The 23,987-nt window shown below is 67.7% G+C and overlaps 1 protein-coding gene across 2 annotated transcripts; it reads left to right on the top strand.

The window, feature by feature from the left end:
- The first annotated feature begins 1,198 nt into the window (after positions 1–1,198).
- On the top strand, positions 1,199–23,836 carry EMILIN1 (elastin microfibril interfacer 1). 2 transcript variants are annotated; one of them, XM_078852003.1, is made up of 8 exons: positions 1,199–1,489; positions 6,178–6,303; positions 13,890–14,098; positions 15,620–17,731; positions 18,369–18,476; positions 21,134–21,151; positions 21,564–21,698; positions 22,530–23,836. In XM_078852003.1, the coding sequence occupies exons 1-8, from the start codon at positions 1,311–1,313 to the stop codon at positions 22,868–22,870; spliced, it is 3,228 nt and encodes a 1,075-aa protein (XP_078708129.1). In that variant the 5' UTR covers positions 1,199–1,310; the 3' UTR covers positions 22,871–23,836. The 2 variants fall into 2 exon arrangements, with proteins under 2 accessions (XP_078708129.1, XP_078708130.1); XM_078852004.1 differs by lacking the exon at positions 21,134–21,151.
- Positions 23,837–23,987: the final 151 nt, after the last annotated feature.

The following is a 23,987-nucleotide window of genomic DNA, read 5'->3' as shown; positions in this document are numbered from 1 at the left end:
GGCCGGGGGTGCCGTGGGAGAGCCGGGGGTGCCATGGCGGGGCTGGGGGTGCCGTGGTGGGGCCGGGGGTGCCGTGGCGGGGCCGGGGGTGCCGTGGGAGAGCCGGGGGTGCCATGGCGGGGCTGGGGGTGCCGTGGTGGGGCCGGGGTTGCCGTGGCGGGGCCGGGGGTGCCGTGGGAGAGCCGGGGGTGCCATGGCAGGGCTGGGGGTGCTGTGGTGGGGCTGGGGGTGCCGTGGCGGGGCCGGGGGTGCCGTGGGAGAGCCGGGGGTGCCATGGCGGGGCTGGGGGTGCCGTGGTGGGGCCGGGGTTGCCGTGGCGGGGCCGGGGGTGCCGTGGGAGAGCCGGGGGTGCCATGGCGGGGCTGGGGGTGCTGTGGTGGGGCTGGGGGTGCCGTGGCGGGGCCGGGGGTGCCGTGGGAGAGCCGGGGGTGCCATGGCGGGGCTGGGGTGCCGTGGCGGGGCCGGGGGTGCCGTGGCGGGGCCGGGGGTGCCGTGGTGGGGCCGGGGGTGCAGTGGTGGGGCCGGGGGTGCCGTGGCGGGGCCGGGGGTGCCGTGGGAGAGCCGGGGGTGCCATGGCGGGGCTGGGGGTGCCGTGGTGGGGCCGGGGGTGCCGTGGCGGGGCCGGGGGTGCCGTGGGAGAGCCGGGGGTGCCATGGCGGGGCTGGGGGTGCCGTGGTGGGGCCGGGGGTGCCGTGGCGGGGCCGGGGGTGCCGTGGGAGAGCCGGGGGTGCCATGGCGGGGCTGGGGGTGCCGTGGTGGGGCTGGGGGTGCCGTGGTGGGGCCGGGGGTGCCGTGGGAGAGCCGGGGGTGCCGTGGCGGGGCCGGGGGCGCCGCAGCGGGGCTGGGCCAGCGCCCGGCAGGGACCCCACTCGGTAGCGCTTGCCGTCCTGGCTGCTGCGCGGCCCCTGGCCCCCTGCCCGGCCTCTCTTGATTTTCCCGTTTTCTGTGTTTTCTCCCCTGTCCGTGTTGGCGTCCGGGCCTAACGAGAAGCAGATGTGATTGCGGCCGGGCGGGGGAGGGGGCTGGCGGGGGGGCGGGGGGAGCAGGAACTGGAGTTGCAGAAAAGCCCCTCGCAGGAGCTGCAGGAAGAAAGGGCCCAGGTGGCCCTGGGGGCAGGGGGGCGCTGAGCCAGGCCGGGGGGGCCGGGGGGCAGGAAGTGGGGGCGGGCGGGGCTGACAGCTGCAGGGGCGGGCGGAGGGGAGGCCAGCCCCAGTGAGGGGAGCAGCCCGGCTGGGGCGGGCCGTGTGGACGGCGCGGGGAGCCACGAGCGGCTGAGCGGGACGGCCCGACGCCTTCGCGCCCACACGGCCATGGCGCGCCTCTGGGGCAGCCTCTGCTGCCTCCTGGCCGGGGTGGCCTGGGCCGCCAACTACCCGCCCCGCTACAGCCTCTACACCGGGGGGGCCGCGCCGCTGAGCCAGGGCCCGGCCCCCGCAGCCCAGGGGAGCCCGCAGGCCCAGCCCGGTGCCCGGGCCGCCAGCCGGCACAGGTAAGGGGCCGCGCCGGGGCAGGGAGTGTGAGGGTGGCTGTGGGCGCCGAGGGGCACCCTGGGGAACCCCATCTGGCCTTGGACAAGAGGTCCCAGCACGGAGAGCTGGAAGGGCGCTCGGGGGGCTCCCCCGCCCCATGGAGATGAGGAGAGTCCCAGGGAGGTGCTGGGCTGGAGGGGACACCCTGGGGATCCCCTAGGGCAGGGGGACCAGTCTCCCGGTGGCTCATTTTGTGGGGTTCGGCCCAGCTGCTGCAGGCATCTGCCGTGGGTGTGGGCGGCGCGTCTTGGGGGCATCTGTCTGCAGCCCCTGGGCATAGCTCCGCCTCGCTGGGTGGTCTCAGGTGGGTCCCGGCCCTGCTCCGTGCCTCAGTGTCCCCAGGCCCAGAATGGGGGAGGGACACTGACCCGGGACATGCGCAGATTCCTGTGTGTGAGGCACATGGAAAGCCTCCGACCGGGGTGGTGGGAGGGAGGAGTTGGCGGTGGCAGGGGGTTGGGAGGTGGGGGAGCCAGCGGGCACAGAGGGTTGGGGAGCAGGGGGAAGGGGGAGTGGAGAAGGGGGCTGGGGGGACGGAGGTGGGGGAGCAGGCGGGAGGGAGGAGAGGGTGGGTTGGGGGAGCCAGGGGACACAGAGGAGTGGGGGGCAGCGGGAGGATGGGGAGGGGGAGCTGGGAGGGAGGCTGGGGGCTCGGAGGAGGGAGACGGGGGCTCAGCTGTGCTAATTCCTTGCAGCGGGTGTGTGCCCAGGGCGTGTGTCTGGTGAGGTGGGGGTGCTCTGGGAGATGTGGCACCCGGCCGGGGGGCCCCCAGGGCTGCAGTGCGTTGACTGGGGCGCTGGGGGGGCTCTCGAGCAGACCAACTGGCCCCCACCCCACAGGCCAGGCCCCTGCACCCCCGCTGGGCCCTGCTGCTTGGGGCGGGGACGATGGTGAAGCGCCGAGTGAGCCTGGCCTGGCCCCACGCCAGCCGCGAGCGAGAGGGGCCCAGGGATTGCGGAGCTGCAGCCAGATGGAGCATGTGCCCGGGGAGCGGGGCACTGGCAAGGGGGCAGGGGAGGCGCTGTGGGGGGACTGTATCAAGGGGGACAAGGGGCACCATTGGGCGGGGGGGCACTGTCGGGGGGATAAGGGGACACTGTTGGGAGGACAGGGGGTGGCACTGACAGAGGGAGAGGGGGCACTGTCGGGGACAGGGGGCGCTGAGGGGGGCAGGGGCGCTGTCGGGGGCAGGGGGAGGTGCTGTCGGGGGCAGGGGGCGCTGTCGGGGGGCAGGGGGCACTGCGGGGGCAGGGGAGGGGCACTCCCGGGCAGGGGGCAGCTGCCCCTGGCCGTGGCTCAGTCTCCGCTGAGCTGGAGCCATGTCCGCATTGGGGCCGGTGCAGCTGCCCGGGGGAGGGACACGCGGCCTCGCTGGGCACCGGCCTGGGCACCGTGTTCCCAGCAAACGGGAGGTGCCAGCCACAGCGGGCAACCCCTGCCAGCCCCCCAGGAGCAGCCTCAGCCGGGCGGGGCAGAGCGGGACCCAGTCCCCCCCAGCCAGGGGAGGGGGTGGGGCCAGCCAGACGCCCCAGGGGCTGGCAGGGGGATGGGGGTGCAGTGCCCAGTGCTCCTATGGGGGGCTCTGGGGCAGGGAGCAGCTGGCAAGCCCCCAGCAAAGCTGTGACAGGAGGAGGGGTTGGGAGGGGCTTAGTGACCCACAGGACATGGACAGGCCCCCCCTCACTCCCCAGCCTGGCCTGGCCCCATGGCTCGGCCTGGCCCGTTCGATGCCAGTGTCCTGCCAGAGGGGACTGGGCCGAGGACAGCGCCGCCCACGCCCCGGGGGCATCGCGGCCCCAAGGGCTGCTCTCTGGGGCAGGGACGTCCCCACCCGGCGACGCAGGGACCCCCAGCCAGGTCCGTGCCTCGCGCAGGGGCCTGGCATTGCCCTGTATGACGCGCCATGGGGCCGGGCACCCCCTGTGGAGGAGTCCCAGCTGCAGGGGGGCAGAGCCCCTGGGCCCTAGAGCAGACAGCGGGGCGGTTCAGCCCCACACTCGGGACAGGAAGGGAGGCGGCTTGTGTCCCAGAGCAGGCGTTTGGGAGGGAGGCTGGGAACCAGCCAGGAGCGACAGCCAGCTGGGAGTGCAGAGGGCCCCCCTTGAGCCCCCCCGCAGCACAGCCTCCCCAGCTCGCCCCCCCTGAGTCCTCCCTCCCTGCAGCACAGCCCCCCAGCCTGCCCCCCGCTGAGCGCCCCCTCCCTGCAGCACAGCCCCCCCAGTCTGCCCCCTGCTGAGCCCCCCCTCCCTGCAGCACAGCCCCCCAGCCTGCCCCCCTGAGTCCCCCTCCCTGCAGCACAGCCCCCCCAGTCTGCCCCCTGCTGAGCCCCCCCTCCCTGCAGCATAGCCCCCCAGCCTGCCCCCCCACTGAGCCCCCCCTCCCTGCAGCACAGCCCCCAGCCTGCCCCCCGCTGATCGCCACCTCCCTGCAGCACAGCCCCCCAGCCTGCCCCCTGAGCCCCCGCTCCCTTCAGCACAGCCCCCCCCGCCCGCCCCCTGCTGAGCACCCCCTCCCTGACCCCAGTCTGGGTCTGTGTTTGCTCAGCAGAAAGGCCCCCCCCCCACCGAACTGCCAGCACAGGGCGGGGTTCTCCCTGCAGCATGGTGGGGGGGGCTACACCCCCGGAGCTATGCGGGGAATGGGCAGGCTCCCCCTGTTTTCATGGCAGCCAGGGCCCATGGGGCAGCTCCATGTTTCCCCCCACTCATGCCCCCCTGTCACGGAGTCCCCGGGCGATGCTCTGGAGCGGCTCCATGCGAAGCCAGGCAGGACTCTGGGAGTGGATGGGTCATTACACAAAGTAAAACTATTTCCCCTTGTTTATTCCGCCCCCCCACATCATGTGCCATCATGTGCAGGACACACAGCTCACCCGCCTTCCCCCTTCCTGGGTCTGACCTCGGAGCATTCAGCCTCCTCTGCCTCTCCCTGCGCTTCCCACAGCGAGTCCGCCCTGACGGGGTTGTGGGGAAGCCAGAGGGTCCTGCCCCCCAGCTCTGCAGTCAGACGTGACTCTCAGCCAGCCAGGAAAACAGAGGTTTATTAGACGACAGGAACATGGTCTAACACAGAGCTTGCAGGTGCAGAGAACAGGACCCCTTAGCTGGGTCCATTTTGGGGGGCAGGGAGCCAGACAACCACGTCTCCCCTTCACTCCATGTCCCAGCCAGCCCCAAACTGAAACTCTCTCCAGCCCCTCCTCCTCTGGGCTTTGTCCCTTTCCGGGCCAGGAGGGTACCTGATTCCTTTGTTCTCCAACCCTTTAGCTCTCACCTTGCAGGGGGGAAGGGCCCAGGCCATCAGTGGCCAGGAAACAGGGTGTCGGCCATTCTCTGTGTCCAGACCCCTGCACACACCTGCCCTCCAGGGCTCTGCAAGGACCATACACCCTTATCCCACCCCCTAGAGACTTAAGAACTGCATGGGGAAACTGAGGCACCCCCACACTATTCAGAGGAAACATTAAGAACAGTCCCGCTTCGTCACACCCCTGCAAGCTGGCCCAGCCCCCCCAGCCCCGCAATGATTAACCATCCCAGCCCGGGGCTCAGGGACGTGCTGCAGCCAGACTGGTGCAGAGAGCTGGTGGCTGCAGGCTGGGCCCCACGCTGGCCCCGGGGAGCTCAGAGCCCGGGTGGGGCTGCAGGGAGCAGAGGAAGGGGCTCAGGGGAGACCCCAGGCTGGGAGCGGGGAGTTGCCTGGGAAAAGGCTGGGCCCCGTCAAACCCACAAGGAGATGGGGCTGGCTGGGGCGGGGGTGTACCTGAACCAATAGGGTCTCAGCTGCACTGGGGGGTGTCCCATGGGAATCACCTCATGGGCCCCTGGCACAGCCGCCCAAACGCCCCCTGCTGCCAGGGCTAGACCTGCCCCAGCCCCCCAGCCAGTGGGGTCCCTCCTGTAATAGCCCCAGTGGGGCAGACAATCCTGTAGCCACCCCACAGTGCAGTGGGGGGCCTGGCAGCCACCCGCCCAGCGGAGACGACTCTGGGCTGGAGAGGCTGGGGGTGGGGGCAGAATTTACCTTTGCCCCAAGTTCCTGGGAGGCTCAGGGGAGCCATGGCACGTCCTGCCCCAGAAGCCACAAACGTGGTCCTCCCCTGAGTTACCCTGCTCGTGACCCTGCTGGTTCCCCCTCTGTGATCAAAGGGGCTGGCTGCTGCCAGGGGCACCGGACAGGGCAGAGATCAAAAGGAGTGGGGGGGAGCCTCTTTAACAGGCTCGTTGTCCCATTAGCAGTGAGCTGTGACCGGCTGCTCCCAGCGGGGCGGGGCCCTTGCTGCAGGGGGGGCTCGCTGCACCAGGCCAGGGGGCTTGCTGCACCAGGGTGGGAGGTAGGGGGCTCACTGCACCAGGCCGGGGGGCTCGCTGCACCAGGCCGGGGGGCTCGCTGCACCAGGGTGGGAGGTAGGGGGCTCACTGCACCAGGCCGGGGGGCTCGCTGCACCAGGCCAGGGGGTCGCTGCACCAGGCCGGGGGGTCGCTGCACCAGGGCGAGGAGTAGGGGGCTCGCTGCACCAGGCCGGGGGGCTCGCTGCACCAGGGTGGGAGGTAGGGGGCTCGCTGCACCAGGCCGGGGGGTCGCTGCACGTGGGGGGCAGGGGAGGCGCCTTGTGCTTGCTGGGCCTGATTCTCACTCCTGCTGCAGGAACTGGTGCGCCTACGTGGTGACGCGCACGGTGAGCTGCATGGTGGAGGACGGCGTGGACACCTTCGTCAAACCCGACTACCAGCCCTGCGGGTGGGGACAGCTCCAGTGCCCACGCATGGTGACGTGAGTGTGGGGGCAAGAGACCCGGGAGCGGAGGGTCGGGAGTGAGGGGCACTGGCAGGCTGGGGGGAGCCCAGGGCTGGGCGAGCAGGGGGCTGCGGGTCGGGAACCAGCGGGGCCTTGTGTGCATAGCCCCTGTGCCTGGCTCTGTCCTGGCCAAGATATAGACGTTCTGGGGTGGGCCTTGTGCTGCAATGTGGGGAGAGGGGAGCCTCATGCTACCTGGGCTGGGGGCAGGGAGCTGCCAGTGGACAGAAGCACAGTGACCTCTGAGTGCAGTGGGGGGCTGGCAGGAGATGGGAGGACTGGCACTGGGAAGGGAAAGGAGAGGGGTCCTGGGCGTGGGGGGGTGAAATCCCAGGGGTGGGAGAGGTGTGGGGTTTGGTGCATTGCTGGTGCCTGGCTGCGGGGCGGGGGGAGCTGGGGTCATGGTCTCCATGGAGGGAACGAGGCCTGGCGGCCTGGCATCGCCTGCCCCGGGGGCAGCGGGCAGAGCAGGGACCCAGAGACAGCAGCTGCAGATGGAGCACGCTGGCCCCGTCCAGGGCCCCAAGAGAAGGTACAGGGCGCCCCCTAGCGGGAAAGGCTGGGAACGGTTCCAGAGACAGCAGCCCTGGCCCGGTCCCAGAGGAACCAGAACCTGCCATATTTCCATGGCTCCAGTTTGCCCCGGTCACAGCCCCACAGGGTTGGCCTCTGGGAGGAGCCCTCTGTGACGGGGCTGCCCGTGGGAGCCAGCTGAGGTCACTCCATCAGGGTGAACTGCAAACAGACCGGGACGGACAAACCCCAACCACTGGTGGATATTCCACTCCTTCGATTTACCCAGCCAGCCCAAACCAGCTTCTCCAGCACCTCCCTGGGTACTCAGACGTCCAAACAACGCAGTGCCCTTAAAGTGCCCAGCCGCAGGCCTCCATCCAGACACACACGTCAAGCATAGGATGCTAAATTCTGAAAATCTTATTTCATCATAGAAAAGAAAAGATTCTCCTGACCCCAAAGGACCAAGCCCCAGACCCAGGTCAAATGATAACTCAGATCTTACCCCAAATACACGCTTACAGTCAATCCTTAGTAACTAAACTAAAATCTATTAAAAAAGAAAAGAGGGAGAGTTGGTTGAAAGATCAATATACAGACTTGAGTTCAGTTCTTGAGGTTCAGATACAGAGCAGAGATGGTGAGTCTGTAGTTGCCAAAAGTCCTTTTAGAAATAGTCCATGGGTTACAGTCCAATGTCCATGTTCAGGGTGACTCCAGTCAGTGACTGGGGATCTCAATCCTTATGGCTCAGGGTTTCCCCTTCTTGAAACCCAAAGCAGATCGGAGATGAAGAAGGATCGTGTCCCAGGGTTTTATACATTCCCTGCAGCCTTTTGGCCTGAGAAAACAATCGGCTTCACTTTCCTTCTCCCAAACATCCTGGCAATTAGCCCAGGGTCATTTATCCATTAACAGTTCAGATACCGGTTACCACAACCTTCAAAGAGCCATATAGACAATAATACTATGTCACTCCAGTGTCTTCCTAAATGTTAATATTCCTCTTTTGATCTTTGAATCAAAGCCAGAGCCATAGACAAGACTTGTTTGCTGACATCAGGAGACCTGAGCACACAGCTCCCCTTCTCTCTCACACAATGCCGGCTGCATTTCACAGCTCTGTTCATTTACAGATCCTCCTAACCAGTCTTTACAGTCCGGCCCTGGGTCAGGTCAGTCTGGGAGTTCATTAACTCTTTCTGGCCCTGTCACCTTTCCATGAGCTATTATATTACACTCATAACATCACACCCTCCCATGGGCCAAGTCCCCCAGGGATCTCACCCTTCCTCCATGGTGAGCCCTGTGGCCTCCCTATGTATGGGGCACCAGTGTGCCCGCTGCTGGGGTCCTGTGTCCAGGCCTGGTGCCCACAGATCAAGGCGGGTCTGGGAAGAGCCCGGAGAACGATCAGAGGGTTAGAAAACCTGGCTGAGAACGAGCGACTCCAGGAGAACCCGGTCAGCCCCGCACCGCCCAGGAACCGGCTGTGCCAGCAGGCAGCCGCAGACACAAAGCCAAGACAGAGCAGGGCTGTGTTAAACGTAAACTCCCAAACAAATCAGGAAAGTTAAAAAAAGATTTGCCAGGGTGAGGGAACCGATTCCGGGCTTGTGTCATTGAAAGGCAACTGGTTAAAAGCAGCATTGTCCCAAAGCGTTGTGTTCAGAGCCTCCGTTCCCGAGGGCTCACGCTGCTGCAGCTCTGCCTAGGGTTGTCCAGCATCCCGGTTTTGACCAGAACACGGGGTCAAAACGGGGCTCTGGTGGCTCTGGTTGGTGCGGGGCTGGCAGGCTCCCTACCCGGCTCTGCGCGGCTCCCGGAAGTGGCCAGCATGTTCCTCCAGCTCCTAGGCGAACCGCCTCCCACACCCGACCTCCCTGCTCCAGTCCTGAGCCCCCTCCTGCACCCCAAACCCCTCATCCCTGGCCCCACTCCTGAGCCCACACCCCCAGCCGGAGAGCTCATCCCCCGCCCGCACCCCAACGCCCTGCCCTAGCCCTGAGCCCCCTCCTGCACCCCAAACCCTTCAGCCCTGGCCCCACCCCCGAGTCCACACCCCCAGCCGGAGCACTCATCCCCTACCTGCACCCCAACACCCTGCCCTAGCCCTGAGCCCCCTTCTGCACCCCAAACCCCTCAGCCCTGGCCCCACCCCCGAGCCCACACCCCAGCCGGAGCACTCATCCCCCGCCCACACCCCAATGCCCTGCCCTAGCCCTGAGCTCCCTCCTGCACCCCAAACCCCTCATCCCTGGCCCCACTCCTGAGCCCACACCCCCAGCCGGAGAGCTCATCCCCTGCCCGCACCCCAACGCCCTGAGTCACGGAGTCCCCGGACGATGCTCTGGAACTGCTCCCCATGAAGCCAGTCAGGACTCTGGGGAAGTCTCCTCTGTGGGAGCAGCCTGTCTGCAGGACACACAGCTCACCCGGCTCCCACCTTCCTGGGTCTGACCTCAGAGCATTCAGCCTCCTCTGCCCCTCCCTGCACTTCCCACAGCGAGTCCCCCCAGGCGGGGTCCTGGGGAAGCCAGAGGGTCCTGCCCCCCAACTCCGCAGTCAGACGGGACTCTCAGCCAGCCAGGAAAACAGAAGGTTTACTAGACGATAGGAACATGGTCTAAAACGGAGCTTGTAGGTGCAGAGAACAGGACCCCTCAGCTGGGTCCATTTTGGGGGGCAGTGAGCCAGACAACCCCGTCTGCCCTTCACTCCATGTCCCGGCCAGCCCCAAACTGAAACCCCCTCCAGCCCCTCCTCCTCTGGGCTTTGTTCCTTTCCCAGGCCAGGAGGTCACCTGATTCCTTTGTTCTCCAACCCTTTAGCTCTCACCTTGCAGGGGGGAAGGGCCCAGGCCATCAGTTGCCAGGAAACAGGGTGTCGGCCATTCTCTGTGTCCAGACCCCTGCACACACCTGCCCTCTAGGGCTCTGCAATGATCATACCCCCTTACCCCACCCCCTAGAGACTTAAGAACTGCCTAAGGGAAACTGAGGCACCCCCACACTATTCAGAGGAAACATTAAGAACAGTCCCACTTCGTCACACCCTGCCCTAGCCCGGTGAAAATGAGTGAGTGAGCGAGGGTGGGGGAGAGCAAGTGACGGAGGGAGGGAGGATGGAGTGAGCGGGGGGGGGCATGACCTTGGAGAAGGGGCGTGGCCTCATGGAAGGAGCAGGGCAGAGGGTGGGGCAAGTGTGTTCAGTTTTCTGCAATTAGAAAGTTGGCAACCCTACCTCTGCTGGACTTATGTTCTCAAAAGGAAGGTTCAGGGGGGACTTGACCCCAGGCTGTAAGAACCTACATGGGAACAAATATTGCACCATGGGCTCATAGGGTTGCCAACTGTCTAATCCCACAAACCCAAACACCCTTGCCCCACCCACTTCCCCAAGGTCCCACCCCTGCCCCGCCCTTTCTCTGAGGCCCCCATCCCGCTCACTCCATTCCCCCTCCCTCCGTCACTTGCTTTCCCTCACCCTCCCTCACTTTCACTGGTCTGGGGTTTGGGGTGCGGGAGGGGGCTCTGGGCTGAGCTGCAGGGGATTGGGGTGTGAGTGTGGGTTGTGGGCTCCGGGAGGGAGTTTGGGTGCAGGAGGGGCTGATGGAAGGGCGGTTGGGATGCAAGAGGGGGAGAGGGGTGTGGGCTCCTGATGGACGGTGCTTACCTCGGGTGGCTCCCGGAAGTGACTGGCTTGTCCGGCGGCGGCTCCTAGGCTCAGGGGCGGCCAGGTGGCTCTGCGTGCTGCCCCTGCCTGCCAGCACCGCTCCCACAGCTCCCACTGACTGTGGTTCCCTGTTCCTGGCCAGTGGGAACTGTGGAGTCAGCGCTCGGGACGGGGGCAGCACGCGGAGACCCCCTGGCCCTGTCTTTGCCTAGGAGCTGCTGCTGGACATGCCGGTCACTTCCGGGAGCCCCTCTGCACTGCCGGGCTTTTAGCAGCCTAAAATCTCTCGGTTTGGCTTCAGTAGCCTCTGGGAGATGGAGCCTGATTCCGGGAGACTCCCGGCCAAACCAGGAGGGTTGGAGACCCTATAGGGCAGGGGTGGCCAACCTGAGCCTGAGAAGGAGCCAGAATTCCCAATATACATCGCCAAAGAGCCACAGTAATACATCAGCAGCCCATCAGCTGCTCCCCTCCTCCAGCCCCCAGCGCTTCCCCCTCTCGCCATGCCTCTCGCCTACCGTGATCAGCTGTTTTGCATGCGCAGGAGGCTCTGGGGGAGGAGCGAGGGCACGGCCGGCTCAGCGGAAGGGGTGGAGTGGGGGCAGGGCCTGGGGCAGAGCCAGGGTTGAGCAGTGAGCGCCCCCGGCAAACTGGAAAGTGGGCGCCTGTCGCTCCAGCCCCAGAGTCGGGGCCTGTACAAGGAGCCCCGTAGTAACCTCTGAAGAGCCGCATGCGGCTCTGGAGCTCCGGGTTGGCCCCCCTGAGCTAAGGGCTCGTCAGGCTGGCAGAGGAAGGTTGGACAAGAGCCAGTGGCAAGAAGCTGACACTGCACCAATTCCAACTGGCAAAAAGGTGTCAGTTATTAACAGTGAGAGTCACTAGCCTCGGGAGCAATTCACGGTGCCGGGCTGGATTCTCCCTCACCAGCTCGTTATAAATCCAGAACGGCTGTTTCTCTACCGTCTCTGCTCCGGGGGCAGTCCTGGGCCCTGCGAGGCTGGGGGTCAGACCAGTCCATCGCACTGGGCCCTTCTGGCCTGGGGATCTATGAAGTAGCCCAGGGCAATGCTGGTGTCTGACGTGCTATGAGCTTGCTTAGAAGAGGCACACGGGATCTTTTTCAGGGGAAAGGCAAGACGCCGCGTTTATCGAAAATACAACCGTTAGCATGTGCATTGAATCACACACACACAAGTCCTGCAGATGCTCTTCCATTTACCAGGCTGTCGTAAAACGAGTCAATCTAATGGCCAGTTAGACCGAGCTTGAGTGAGGAGCTGGGCTCTGTCGGTCGTGACCCGATGCTCCGAGGTTTCACAGGACTGAACCCAGAGTCTTATGGCAAAACACCCCAGCATTATACTTGTAAATTCCCACTTTAGTCTGTGGATTTTGTCATTCTGCAATGTCATTCTGTAATTGTTAGTCCTTAAGTGGTGTTAATTGTGGGGTTTTCTGCTGTTCTCTCTTATTTGTTGCCTCGCCTCCGAGGTCATCAGTGCTGCTAACTCATTGAGCATCAACAACAATGGATGTTTTGTGATTGTTTCTCCAAGTTTCTCACTTCTTCTTGACCATCTGGACATTTGTGAGGCTTCCATTGTGAGGTGTGGATTCACCAAGGGCAAGTCATGCCTGACTAATCTAATTGCCTTCTATGAGGAGATAACTGGCTCTGTGGATGAAGGGAAAGCAGTGGACGTGTTGTTCCTTGACTTTAGCAAAGCTTTTGACACGGTCTCCCACAGTATTCTTGCCAGCAAGTTAAAGAAGTATGGGCTGGATGAATGGACTAGAAAGTTGGCTAGATTGTCGGGCTCAACGGGTAGTGATCAATGGTCCCATGTCTAGTTGGCAGCCGGTATCAAGTGGAGTGCCCCAGGGGTCAGTCCTGGGGCCGGTTTTGTTCAATATCTTCATAAATGATCTGGAGGATGGGGTGGATTGCACCCTCAGCAAGTTTGCAGATGACACTAAACTGGGAGGAGTGGTAGATACGCTGGAGGGCAGGGATAGGATACAGGGGGCCCTAGACAAATTGGAGGATTGGGCCAAAAGAAATCTCATGAGGTTCAACAAGGACAAGTGCAGAGTCCTGCACTTAGGACGGAAGAATCCCATGCACCGCTACAGACTAGGGACCAAATGGCTAGGCAGCAGTTCTACGGAAAAGGACCTAGGGGTGATAGTGGACGAGAAGCTGGATATGAGTCAGCAGTGTGCCCTTGTTGCCAAGAAGGCCAATGGCATTTTGGGATGTATAAGTAGGGGCATTGCCAGCAGATCGAGGGACGTGATCGTCCCCCTCTATTCGACATTGGTGAGGCCTCATCTGGAGTACTGTGTCCAGTTTTGGGCCCCACACTACAAGAAGGATGTGGATAAATTGGAGAGAGTCCAGCGAAGGGCAACAAAAATGATTAGGGGACTGGAACACATGAGTTATGAGGAGAGGCTGAGGGAGCTGGGATTGTTTAGCCTGCAGAAGAGAAGAATGAGGGGGGATTTGATAGCTGCTTTCAACTACCTGAAAGGGGGTTCCAAAGAGGATGGATCTAGACTGTTCTCAGTGGTGGCAGATGACAGAACGAGGAGTAATGGTCTCAAGTTGCAGTAGGGGAGGTTTAGATTGGATATTAGGAAAAACTTTTTCACCAGGAGGGTGGTGAAGCACGGGAATGGGTTCCCTAGGGAGGGGGTGGAATCTCCTTCCTTAGATATTTTTAAGGTCAAGCTTGACAAAGCCCTGGCTGGGATGATTTAGTTGGGGATCGGTCCTGCTTTGAGCAGGGGGTTGGACTAGATGACCTCCTGAGGTCCCTTCCAACCCTGATATTCTATGATTCTATGATTCCACACTCCTCCTTGCCCATGCACACAGCCTTCACTCACACCAAACGATTTTACAGAGAATTTCAGACAGGATAACATTTTAGAAAGGGTTATATGGTTACTAAAGGGATTACAAAAGAACCTTACGCAACTTCGTTTGCAATGCAGAAAAGAAACAAGCCCTTATGTAGGAAAACTTCTCCTAAAACAAAAGGTGACCAGACTCAGCCATAGGGACCATTCTGGTCTTTTCCTGCCTCGACATCAGTTCAGACACAGGCAGCCTGTCCGAGGTGTTTTTTCCAATGTCCCAGGGTCGTTCCTTCCTGCTGTCCAGTCAGTGTGGCCAGCAGAATGCAGTCATATGGTAGCATAGAACAATACACTGAATACATACGACATGATCATCCTTTCGCCTTCATTCTAAGTTATACAAAATACAAACAGGAAACCCTACAACTACACTATCCGCACAGGGCAGGGGTGGCGCCCCCCGGTGGGCAGCGCCGGTGTCTCACCCACTCTCCCTTGCCCTGCAGGTATCGCAGTTACCTGAGGCCCCGCTACAAGGTGGCCTATAAGACCGTGTCGGACATGGAGTGGAAATGCTGCCATGGCTACTCGGGTGACGACTGCCTGGAGGGGCCAGCCCAGGGCCCCCCTCTCACCACCACCCGCCCGCGCCCCAAGCCCGGCCGCCCCACACTTTCCGGCTTTGGGAACCCCCTGAGCGGCCTGGGCGGAGAAGGTACCAATGGCTTGGGGATTGGGGGGGAGAGCCAGGTTTGTGCGGGGAGAGGTGAGGTGTGGGGAGCTGGGGCGGGAATGAGGCCCAGAGACGGAAGGTGTGGGGGGTCCTGTTTGGGGGCAGAGTTGCAGAGTCTCTCGGCTGCCCCTGCTCCCCAGCGCCCCCTCCCTTTGCCCTCCAGACCGAGCTGGCCTCGACCTCCGCTCCCAGCACACAACGCTCCCTCTTGCCTGAGCGCCAGGCCCCGTTGCATGCTGGGACCCCCCATCTCCATGGGATACAGCTGAGAGCGGCTGGTGGCCACCTGGGGCAACTGCACCCCGAAGGGAAAAGCCTTGGCCCAGCTTGGGGGCCAGAACTAGGGATCCAGAGCCTCAGCTCAGCCAGAGGTGGTGGCCAGGGAGCCCCGCTCAGAGCGCTCTGCTCTGCAGGCCGGGGGCGAGGCGGGGCGGGGCGGGGCGAGGCTGGGCGAGGCGAGGCGGGGCGAGGCGGGGCGGGGAGGGCTGCCTGGGGCCGTGCCCAGCTCGGGGGAGCCAGCTCACAGTGCTCTGCTCTGCAGGCCGGGGGCGAGGCGGGGCGGGGCGGGGCGAGGCGAGGCAGGGCAGGGCGGGGTGGGGCGAGGTGGGCTGGGGGCGGGGCGGGCCGGGGCAGGGAGGGGCGGGGTGAGGTGGGGCGGGGCGAGGCGGGGCGAGGTGAGGCGGGGCGGGGAGGGCTGCCCGGGGCCGTGCCCGGCTCGGGGGAGCCCCGCTCACAGTGCTCTGCTCTGCAGGCCGGGGAGAGGCGGGGCGGGGCAGGGCGGGGCGAGGCGGGGTGGGGCGGGGTGGGGCAGGGAGGGGAGGGGCGGGACGAGGCGAGGCGGGGCGAGGCGAGGCGGGGCGAGGCGAGGCGGGGAGGGGCGGGGCGAGGCGGGGCGGGCCGGGGGCAAGGCGGGGCAGGGCGAGGCGAGGCGGGGCGGGGCGGGGAGGGCTGCCCGGGGCCGTGCCCGGCTCGGGGGAGCCCCGCTCACAGTGCTCTGCTCTGCAGGCCGGGGAGAGGCGGGGCGGGGCAGGGCGGGGCGGGGCGGGGTGGGGTGGGGCGGGGTGGGGCAGGGAGGGGAGGGGCGGGACGAGGCGAGGCGGGGCGGGGTGAGGCGAGGCGGGGAGGGGTGGGGCGGGGCGAGGCGGGGCGGGCCAGGGGCGAGGCGGGGCAGGGCGAGGCGAGGCGGGGCGGGGCGGGGAGGGCTGCCCGGGGCCGTGCCCGGCTCGGGGGAGCCCCGCTCACAGTGCTCTGCTCTGCAGGCCGGGGAGAGGCGGGGCGGGGCAGGGCAGGGCGGGGCGGGGCGGGGTGGGGCGGGGTGGGGCAGGGAGGGGAGGGGCGGGACGAGGCGGGGCGAGGCGAGGCGGGGAGGGGTGGGGCGGGGCGAGGCGGGGCGGGCCGGGGGCGAGGCGGGGCAGGGCGAGACGAGGCGGGGCGGGGCGGGGAGGGCTGCCCGGGGCCGTGCCCGGCTCGGGGGAGCCCCGCTCACAGCGCTCTGCTCTGCAGGCCGGGGAGAGGCGGAGAAGGTGAAGCAGCTGGAGGAGAAGGTGCAGAGCCTGAGCAAGCAGCTGCAGGACCTGCAGGCCACCACGGAGAAGCTGCTGCAGGAGGGGCACAAGGCGGTGGAGCTGTCGCTGAACGGGAAGCAGCCGGCCGACGCGGCCGCCCAGCCCGAGATGAAGGAGACCCTCAACGAGATCCAGAAGCATCTGCAGCGCCTGGACAACCGCATCTCCAGCCACGACGCCGAGCTGACCAATCTCAGCAACGGGCAGGGGCCCGGGCAGGGGCCGGGGGCCCTGCCAGGAGGGGCACTGCTCCTGCAGGAGGTGGAGCGGCGGGTGCAGGAGTCCTGCGCCACCTGCCTGGAGGGCAGCGAGGGCCTGCGGCGGCAGCAGGCCGAGGACCGCGAGCGCATGCGGGGCCTGGAGAAACTGATCAGCTCCGTGGACCAGCGCAACCGGGAGGCGGTGGAGAGCATCCAGCGGCACGTGAGCGGCCTGGCAGGGCGCCTGCCCAAGGACTGCTGCTCCCAGCTGGATGAGCTGCGCGGCAGGGTGGCTGACCTGGAGCGGGGGCTGGACCGCGTCTCTGGCTCCTTCGCCATCCTCAATGGGCGCCTGGACCACGAGCTGGCTGGTCTGGAGCCGGCAGGGGCGGGGCGGGCGCTGGAGGGCCGGCTGGTGGAGATGGAGGGGCGTCTGAACGCCACCCAGCGCCGCCTGGAGGAGCACCACGCCCAGCAGCTGCCCCACCTGCAAGGCCACCTGGCGGGGGAGCTGAGCCGGCGGCTCAGTGGGGCCGAGGGGGAGCTCGCCAATGTGGCCGGCCAGCTGAGCGGCTTCCAGGCCCACGTGCAGCGGGCCCTGGCCAACCTGAGCCGCGACATGGAGACGCTGAAGGACAGCGTGGCTCAGAGTGTGGCTGTGGCGACAGAGCAGCAGGGCCCGGGCGTGGGGTGCAGCCAGCCCTGCCCCACGCCCCAGGCCCCCTCCCTGGGCAGCCGGGACTCACAGACCAGCGACATCCTCAGTGAGCTGGCGCGCCGGGTGCAGGATAACGACGTGCAGCTGCGGAGCCTGGGCTCTGGCCTGCACCAGCTCAGCAGCTCCAGGGACGGGCTGGCCGGCTCCGTGCGGGCCCTGCAGGCCGAGGGGAAGAAGCTGCGGGAGCTGGTGGGGGCAAACGGGGAGTCGCTAGGGCGCCTGGCGGCCGAGATCAAAAAGCTGGAGAGCCAGCGGCTGGGTGCAGCGGGCAGCGCCACCAACCCTAGCGCCAAGGACCTGGCGCTCTACTTCAACCGCACGGGGGCGCGGCTGGGCCGGCTGGAGGCCGAGCTGGGGGCGCTGAGCGGCACGGGGCAGGCCGAGCAGCGCGGCTGCAGCCGGGCCTGCGCTGCCCTGCAGGAGGAGGTGGGCCGGCTGCGCGGGGAGGTGGCGGCCTGCACTGGGGCTTGCCCGCTGCTGCCCAGGAAGCCGGAGCAGGGCCGGGAGCCTGTGGAGGCCCACAAGCCCCTGGACGGCTTCAGCGTCTTCGGGGGCACGTCGGCCGTGGACCTGAAGTCGCTGCAGGGCGAGCTGTCCGAGGTGATCCTGAGCTTCAGCTCCCTGAACGACACGCTGCGCGGGCTGCAGAGCACCGTGGACAAGCACCAGACCGACCTCCACGAGCTGGGCTCCACCAAGGACCGCATCATCGCCGAGATCAACAAGGTGCAGGCCGAGGCCACAGAGCGCGCGGCCGAGAGCGAGGAGCGGCTGGAGGGGGTGACGCACCAGCTGCACCAGCTGGGGGGCACGCTGCGGGGCGAGGCCGGGGAGTGCCGGCGTGCGGCCGGCGGCCTGGAGCAGCGGCTGGCCAAGCTGGAGGGCGTCTGCGAGCGGCTGGACGCCGTCTCCGGCAGCCTGCGCAAGGTCAAGGAGGGGCTGAGCAAGCACGTGACGGGGCTGTGGGGCTGCCTGCAGGAGGTGAACGGCACCCTGCGCACCCACGGCGCCCTGCTCGACAAGCTGCAGGACGCCCGCCTGGGCACCGTCCACCCCCGCCTGAGCACCCTCAACGCCTCCCTGCTGCGCCTGCAGGGCGAGGTGCACAACCTCACGCACCTGGACCTGGCAGGTACGGCCCCCGGGCACCGCCGGGTATGGGGGGCAGGGCCCCTGGGCGCTGCTGGGCATGGGGGGCAGGGCATTGGGGGGCAGGACCCCCGAGTGCTGCTGGGCATGGGGGGCAGGGCACTGGGGGCAGGGCCCCCAGGCACCACCGGGTAGGGGGGGCAGGGCACCGGGAGGCAGGGCCCCTGGGCGCTGCTGGGCATGGGGGGCAGGGCATTGGGGGGCAGGGCCCCTGGGCACCACTGGGTATGGGGGCAGGGCATCAGGGGGCAGGGCTCCCGGGCGCTGCTAGGCATGGGGGGCAGGGCATTGGGGGGCAGGGCCCCTGGGCACCACTGGGTATGGGGGCAGGGCATCAGGGGGCAGGGCACCGGGGGGCAGGGCCCCCAGGCACCGCTGGGCATGGAGGCAGGACACCGTGGTGGGGCAAGAGACGAGGCACCATGTGGGGAGCTGGGACAGCACAGGGATGAGGACTGGCCATGGCTCCGATTGCCCCTTGGTGGGGACTGGCTGGTTCCAGGGGGTGGATTGGGGTGGGATCAAGGGCTCCGATCTCGGGGGGGGACGCTCAGGGAGGTGGGGGTGGAGGCTCCTACTGGCCCAGGGGGGCAGCTCTAACTCTCTGGGTTCTGTTTCAGGACCCCCCGGCCCACCTGGACCCGAAGGCCCCATGGGAAGACCGGGTCCCTCAGGGCCAGCAGGGCCCTCAGGCAAGGACGGAGAACAAGGTCCCATGGGACCCCCAGGTGAGGAGCAGCCCTGCCCCACGGGGAGGGGAGTGGCTGGGTCCATCGCAGGGTCATGGCACAAACTCAGCCGCTGCCCACGGCTGCCCCTCCGCTCCCTCCCCACCTCGCGGGCCCCACGGCTCTGGTTACAGCTACAGCCTCACGCGGGTGCCACAGGGCCTGACCCCTGCCCGCCCCAGGCGCCCACCCGCACGGGTGTCGGCCTCCCACCCGCCTGCGCCACCAAGGGACCAGCCTGAGCCACGAGGAAACCCGGCCTGGCACAGCCGCTTTCGATGGGGGGCCGGGGGAGGCAATGCCCCAATGGCCCCCAGCAATGGGCCGAGCTCCTAGGGGGTCACAGACCCTGAGCCAGGGCTGCGCTGCCCCTCGTGTGCTGCCCTGGGGCCTGTGGCCCCCGCTCCCCATAGAGGAGAACCCGGCCCAGGCCAGGCGGCACCCGGGGAACCAGAACCTGGCCATGAGCCAACGCCCCGGCCACCCCAGGGGCCCCTTTCCTGGGTGCTCGCCCTGTATCCCCCACCCCGGTGCAGGCACAGCTCCCCCCGCTCTGCTACCCCCCTGTCCCACTGCACAGCTCCCCCGCCCTGCTACCCCCCCACTGCACAGCTCCCCCGCCCTGCTACCCCCCATCCCCACTGCACAGCTTCCCCCGCCCTGCTACCCCCCCTGCCCCACTGCACAGCTCCCCCGCCCTGCTACCCCCCCACTGCACAGCTCCCCCCGCCCTGCTACCCCCCCACTGCACAGCTCCCTCCACCCTGCTACCCCCCTGCCCCACTGCACAGCTCCCTCCACCCTGCTACCCCCCTGCCCCACTGCACAGCTCCCCGGCCCTGCTACCCCCCCACTGCACAGCTCCCCCGCCCTGCTACCCCCCTGCCCCACTGCACAGCTCCCCCGCCCTGCCAGCCCCCCACTGCACAGCTCCCCCTGCCCTGCTACCCCCCATCCCCACTGCACAGCTCCCCCGCCCTGCCAGCCCCCCACTGCACAGCTCCCCCTGCCCTGCTACCCCCCATCCCCACTGCACAGCTCCCCCTGCCCTGCTACCCCCATCCCACTGCACAGCTCCCCCGCCCTGCTACCCCCCTGCCCCACTGCACAGCTCCCCCGCCCTGCCAGCCCCCCACTGCACAGCTCCCCCTGCCCTGCTACCCCCCATCCCCACTGCACAGCTCCCCCGCCCTGCCAGCCCCCCACTGCACAGCTCCCCCTGCCCTGCTACCCCCCATCCCCACTGCACAGCTCCCCCTGCCCTGCTACCCCCATCCCACTGCACAGCTCCCTCTGCCCTGCTACCCCCTGCCCCACTGCACAGCTCCCCCGCCCTGCTACCCCCATCCCACTGCACAGCTCCCTCTGCCCTGCTACCCCCTGCCCCACTGCACAGCTCCCCCGCCCTGCTACCCCCATCCCACTGCACAGCTCCCCCGCCCTGCTACCCCCCCACTGCACAGCCCCCCCGCCCTGCTACCCCCCTGCCCCACTGCACAGCTCCCCCTGCCCTGCTATCCCCCATCCCACTGCACAGCTCCCCCCGCCCTGCTACCCCCCTGCCCCACTGCACAGCTCCCTCTGCCCTGCTACCCCCTGCCCCACTGCACAGCTCCCTCTGCCCTGCTACCCCCTGACCCACTGCACAGCTCCCCCTGCCCTGCTACCCCCCCTGACCCACTGCACAGCTCCCTCTGCCCTGCTACCCCCTGCCCCACTGCACAGCTCCCTCTGCCCTGCTACCCCCATCCCACTGCACAGCTCCCCCGCCCTGCTACCCCCCCACTGCACAGCCCCCCCCGCCCTGCTACCCCCCTGCCCCACTGCACAGCTCCCCCTGCCCTGCTACCCCCCTGACCCACTGCACAGCTCCCTCTGCCCTGCTACCCCCTGCCCCACTGCACAGCTCCCTCTGCCCTGCTACCCCCATCCCACTGCACAGCTCCCCCCGCCCTGCTACCCCCCTGCCCCACTGCACAGCTCCCTCTGCCCTGCTACCCCCTGCCCCACTGCACAGCTCCCTCTGCCCTGCTACCCCCTGACCCACTGCACAGCTCCCCCTGCCCTGCTACCCCCCTGACCCACTGCACAGCTCCCTCTGCCCTGCTACCCCCTGCCCCACTGCACAGCTCCCTCTGCCCTGCTACCCCCATCCCACTGCACAGCTCCCCCGCCCCTGCTACCCCCCCACTGCACAGCCCCCCCCGCCCTGCTACCCCCCTGCCCCACTGCACAGCTCCCCCTGCCCTGCTATCCCCCATCCCACTGCACAGCTCCCCCCGCCCTGCTACCCCCCTGCCCCACTGCACAGCTCCCTCTGCCCTGCTACCCCCCTGCCCCACTGCACAGCTCCCTCTGCCCTGCTACCCCCTGACCCACTGCACAGCTCCCCCTGCCCTGCTACCCCCCTGACCCACTGCACAGCTCCCCCTGCCCTGCTACCCCCCTGACCCACTGCACAGCTCCCTCTGCCCTGCTACCCCCTGCCCCACTGCACAGCTCCCTCTGCCCTGCTACCCCCATCCCACTGCACAGCTCCCCCCGCCCTGCTACCCCCCTGCCCCACTGCACAGCTCCCCCCCGCCCCGCTACCTCCCAGGCCCTGCCAAACCCAGCACCCTGCGCTCACCTCTCGTCTCCTCTCCCTTCTCTTCCAGGGCTCCCTGGCGAGCAAGGTGAGGTTGGCTGTGGGGAGGGACGGGGGGGTGGGCCAGGGGGTGGGGAGAGCCGGGCGTGTGGTGGTATGGGGGCCCTGGGGGTGGGGGAAAGCTGGGGGTGGGATAGGGGCCCCTGGGTGTGGGGGACAGGGAGAGCTGGGGTCTGATGGGCTGGGGGCCCCTGGGCATGGCATGGAGGTGGGGGTGGGCTGGGGGCCCCGGGCACGGGGGAATGGGTGAGGAGCTGGGGGTGGGCTGGGGGACCCAGGCACGGGGGGCAGGGAGAGCTGGGGGGGTGACTGGCTGGGGGCCCTGGGCATCGGGTGATGGGCGAGGAGCTGTGGGGGACACAGACCTGCCTGGGGGCAGGGAGGAGGCTGGGAACGGGGGGTCCTAATGGCACCGTGCCGACCCTGTCTCTCTGTGCCAGGCCCGGTGGGCGAGGCGGCCGTGGTGCCCAGAGTCGCCTTCTCGGCCGCGCTGACGTCCCGGCACGTGGAGCCCGGTACCATCCCCTTCGACAGGCTGCTGGTGAACGACGGGGACGCCTACGACCCCTACACCGGTGAGCAGTGCCCCACGGCCAGCCCCATGGTGGGAGCTCCCCATAGCCAGCCCTCCACAGTGCCTCGTACCCAGCTGGTGTGGGTGAGCTAGAGAGCAGGGGGCTGCCGCGCTGGTTTGGGGCGTCTTGCTCATCGGCAGTGACTGTCCACGTCAGCCCCAGGCCAGGGGGTCTCCCCTCGGGCTCAGGAGGGGGGAGCAGCAAGGGGCTGGGCGGGGGCGGAATTTAGTGTTACTGGCAGAGCTGGGGTTGGGGGGGGGCTTCAGGGGCCCTGGCTGAGCTTGGGGGGGACCCCAGGGCTGGGGTAGCCGGGGGCTGTGGGGCGGGATTGGGGGCACTGGCAGGGCTGGGGGAGGGGAGCTCAGGGATGGGGTAGCAGGGGGCTGTGGGGCGGGATTGGGGGCACTGGCAGGGCTGGGGGAGGGGAGCCCAGGGCTGGGGTAGCAGGGGGCTGTGGGGCGGGATTGGGGGCACTGGCAGGGCTGGGGGAGGGGAGCCCAGGGCTGGGGTAGCAGGGGGCTGTGGGGTGGGATTGGAGGCACTGGCAGGGCTGGGGGAGGGGAGCTCAGGGATGGGGTAGCAGGGGCCGTGGGGCGGGATTGGGGGCACTGGCAGGGCTGGGGGAGGGGAGCCCAGGGCTGGGGCAGCAGGGGGCTGTGGGGAGGGATTGGGGGCACCGGCAGAGCTGTGTGTGGGGAGCCCAGGGCAGGGCTGGCAGGGGCTCATCGCGTGCTCACCCCCCCCCCCCCCAGGCCCCAGGGGCAGTGCCCTGGGGCAATGAGACCCCCTGGGGGGACGCTCCTGCCCCGCTGACGGGCTGCCCCCTCCCAGGTGTCTTCACTGTGCCCGTGTCCGGGCGGTACTTCATCAGCGCCGTGCTGACGGGGCACCGGAGCGAGAAGGTCGAGGCCGTGCTGTCGCGCTCCAACCAGGGCATCGCCCGCAGCGACTCGGGCGGCTACCAGCCCGAGGGCCTGGAGAACAAGCCGGTGGCCGAGAACCAGCCCAGCCCCGGCTCCCTGGGTGTCTTCAACCTGCTGCTGCAGCTGGAGGCCGGCGAGACGCTCTGCGTGGACCTGGTGACGGGCCAGCTGGCCCACTCCTCCGACGAGCCGCTCACCGTCTTCAGCGGGGTGCTGCTGTACCCCAGCCCAGGGGACGAGGCCGGCTAGTCCCTACCCCACTGTGACGCTGCCCCTGGGCACGGGGCAGGGGCCCAGCTGGGCTCCGGGCGCGTTGCATCCTGGGCCGGCCCCGCAGCACCCTCGCCCTCGGGGCTGCAAAGGCTGTGCCCCGTCAGAGCCGGGGGCAGGGGGACCCCCCACCGCAGCTGGCCTGGCCTGGCCCCCTGGGCATGGGGAGAGGGGAGCCCAGGCCGGCAGCCCACCCCCATGTGCTGCAGCAGGGGCTCAGGAGGCAGCGAGTGCCCCGTGGAGCCCAGCCCAGCGCCCCCCCCCGCCCCCGAGCAGGGCAGCCCTGCCCTTAATAAGCTGGAGGGCTCCTGGCTCCCAGGCCCTGCCCAGAGCGGCCCCCGGGTCCCTCGCTGCTCCCAGCTACCCCCCAGCCCACCCGGCTGAGGGGCCCAGGGGGCTCATGGCCAGGGCTCCTCAGGGGCCAGCCACGGACGCGTCTCCTGCAGGCCGGCCAGCTGCTGCGGGGGGCTCCAGGGACGCTCCGGGCTGTAAATCCTGCAGGGATGCCCCAGGCCCGGGGTGGGGATCCCCCTCCCCTGAAGCCAGGCCCCTCCCCGACCCACATCGACCGGCACCTCCCTGTTATTTATCATCCTGTCGCGCCCATTCCTGCCCTGCTGCCTGCCCTGAGGGGCACCTGCCTGCCATGCCCCTGCTGCACAGCTCCTGCTCACCACCTCAGCCCCTCACCGCCCCGGGCAGAGACCCCAGCCACCCACATGCCAGGGCCAGAGGGCGCCCGTGGGGCACGCAGGACTGGGGGGCCCCGGCCCTGCACAGACGACACCAGAGAAGAGCCGGCGGGCAGCCCTGCCGCTGAGGGAGCCATGTGGGGAAGGGGCCCGTGGCCAGCTCTGCGGGCGGTGGTGCCCTACCCTGGCACGGGCCAGCTCTGCTCGGGCATCTATTTCATGTATTAATAAAGAAGAGTCACTGTGTTTTGTACCCTGGGCCCCGCCTCGCTTCTCAGCCTGGCTGCCCCCCCAGCCACCCTGGTGCCGTGGGCCGCTCCTCACCAGGGCGAGCCGCGTTGCCCGGGGGTGCCCGACTCAGCCCAGACGCAGCCCCCGGGAGAGAACTGCAAGGCCAGCACCCA

This window comes from Lepidochelys kempii, chromosome 3, assembly GCF_965140285.1.
Source record: "Lepidochelys kempii isolate rLepKem1 chromosome 3, rLepKem1.hap1, whole genome shotgun sequence".
Taxonomy (NCBI): Eukaryota; Metazoa; Chordata; order Testudines; family Cheloniidae; genus Lepidochelys; species Lepidochelys kempii.
Note: the sequence above shows the minus strand (reverse complement) of the source record. Positions and strands in the feature narration are given on the sequence as shown.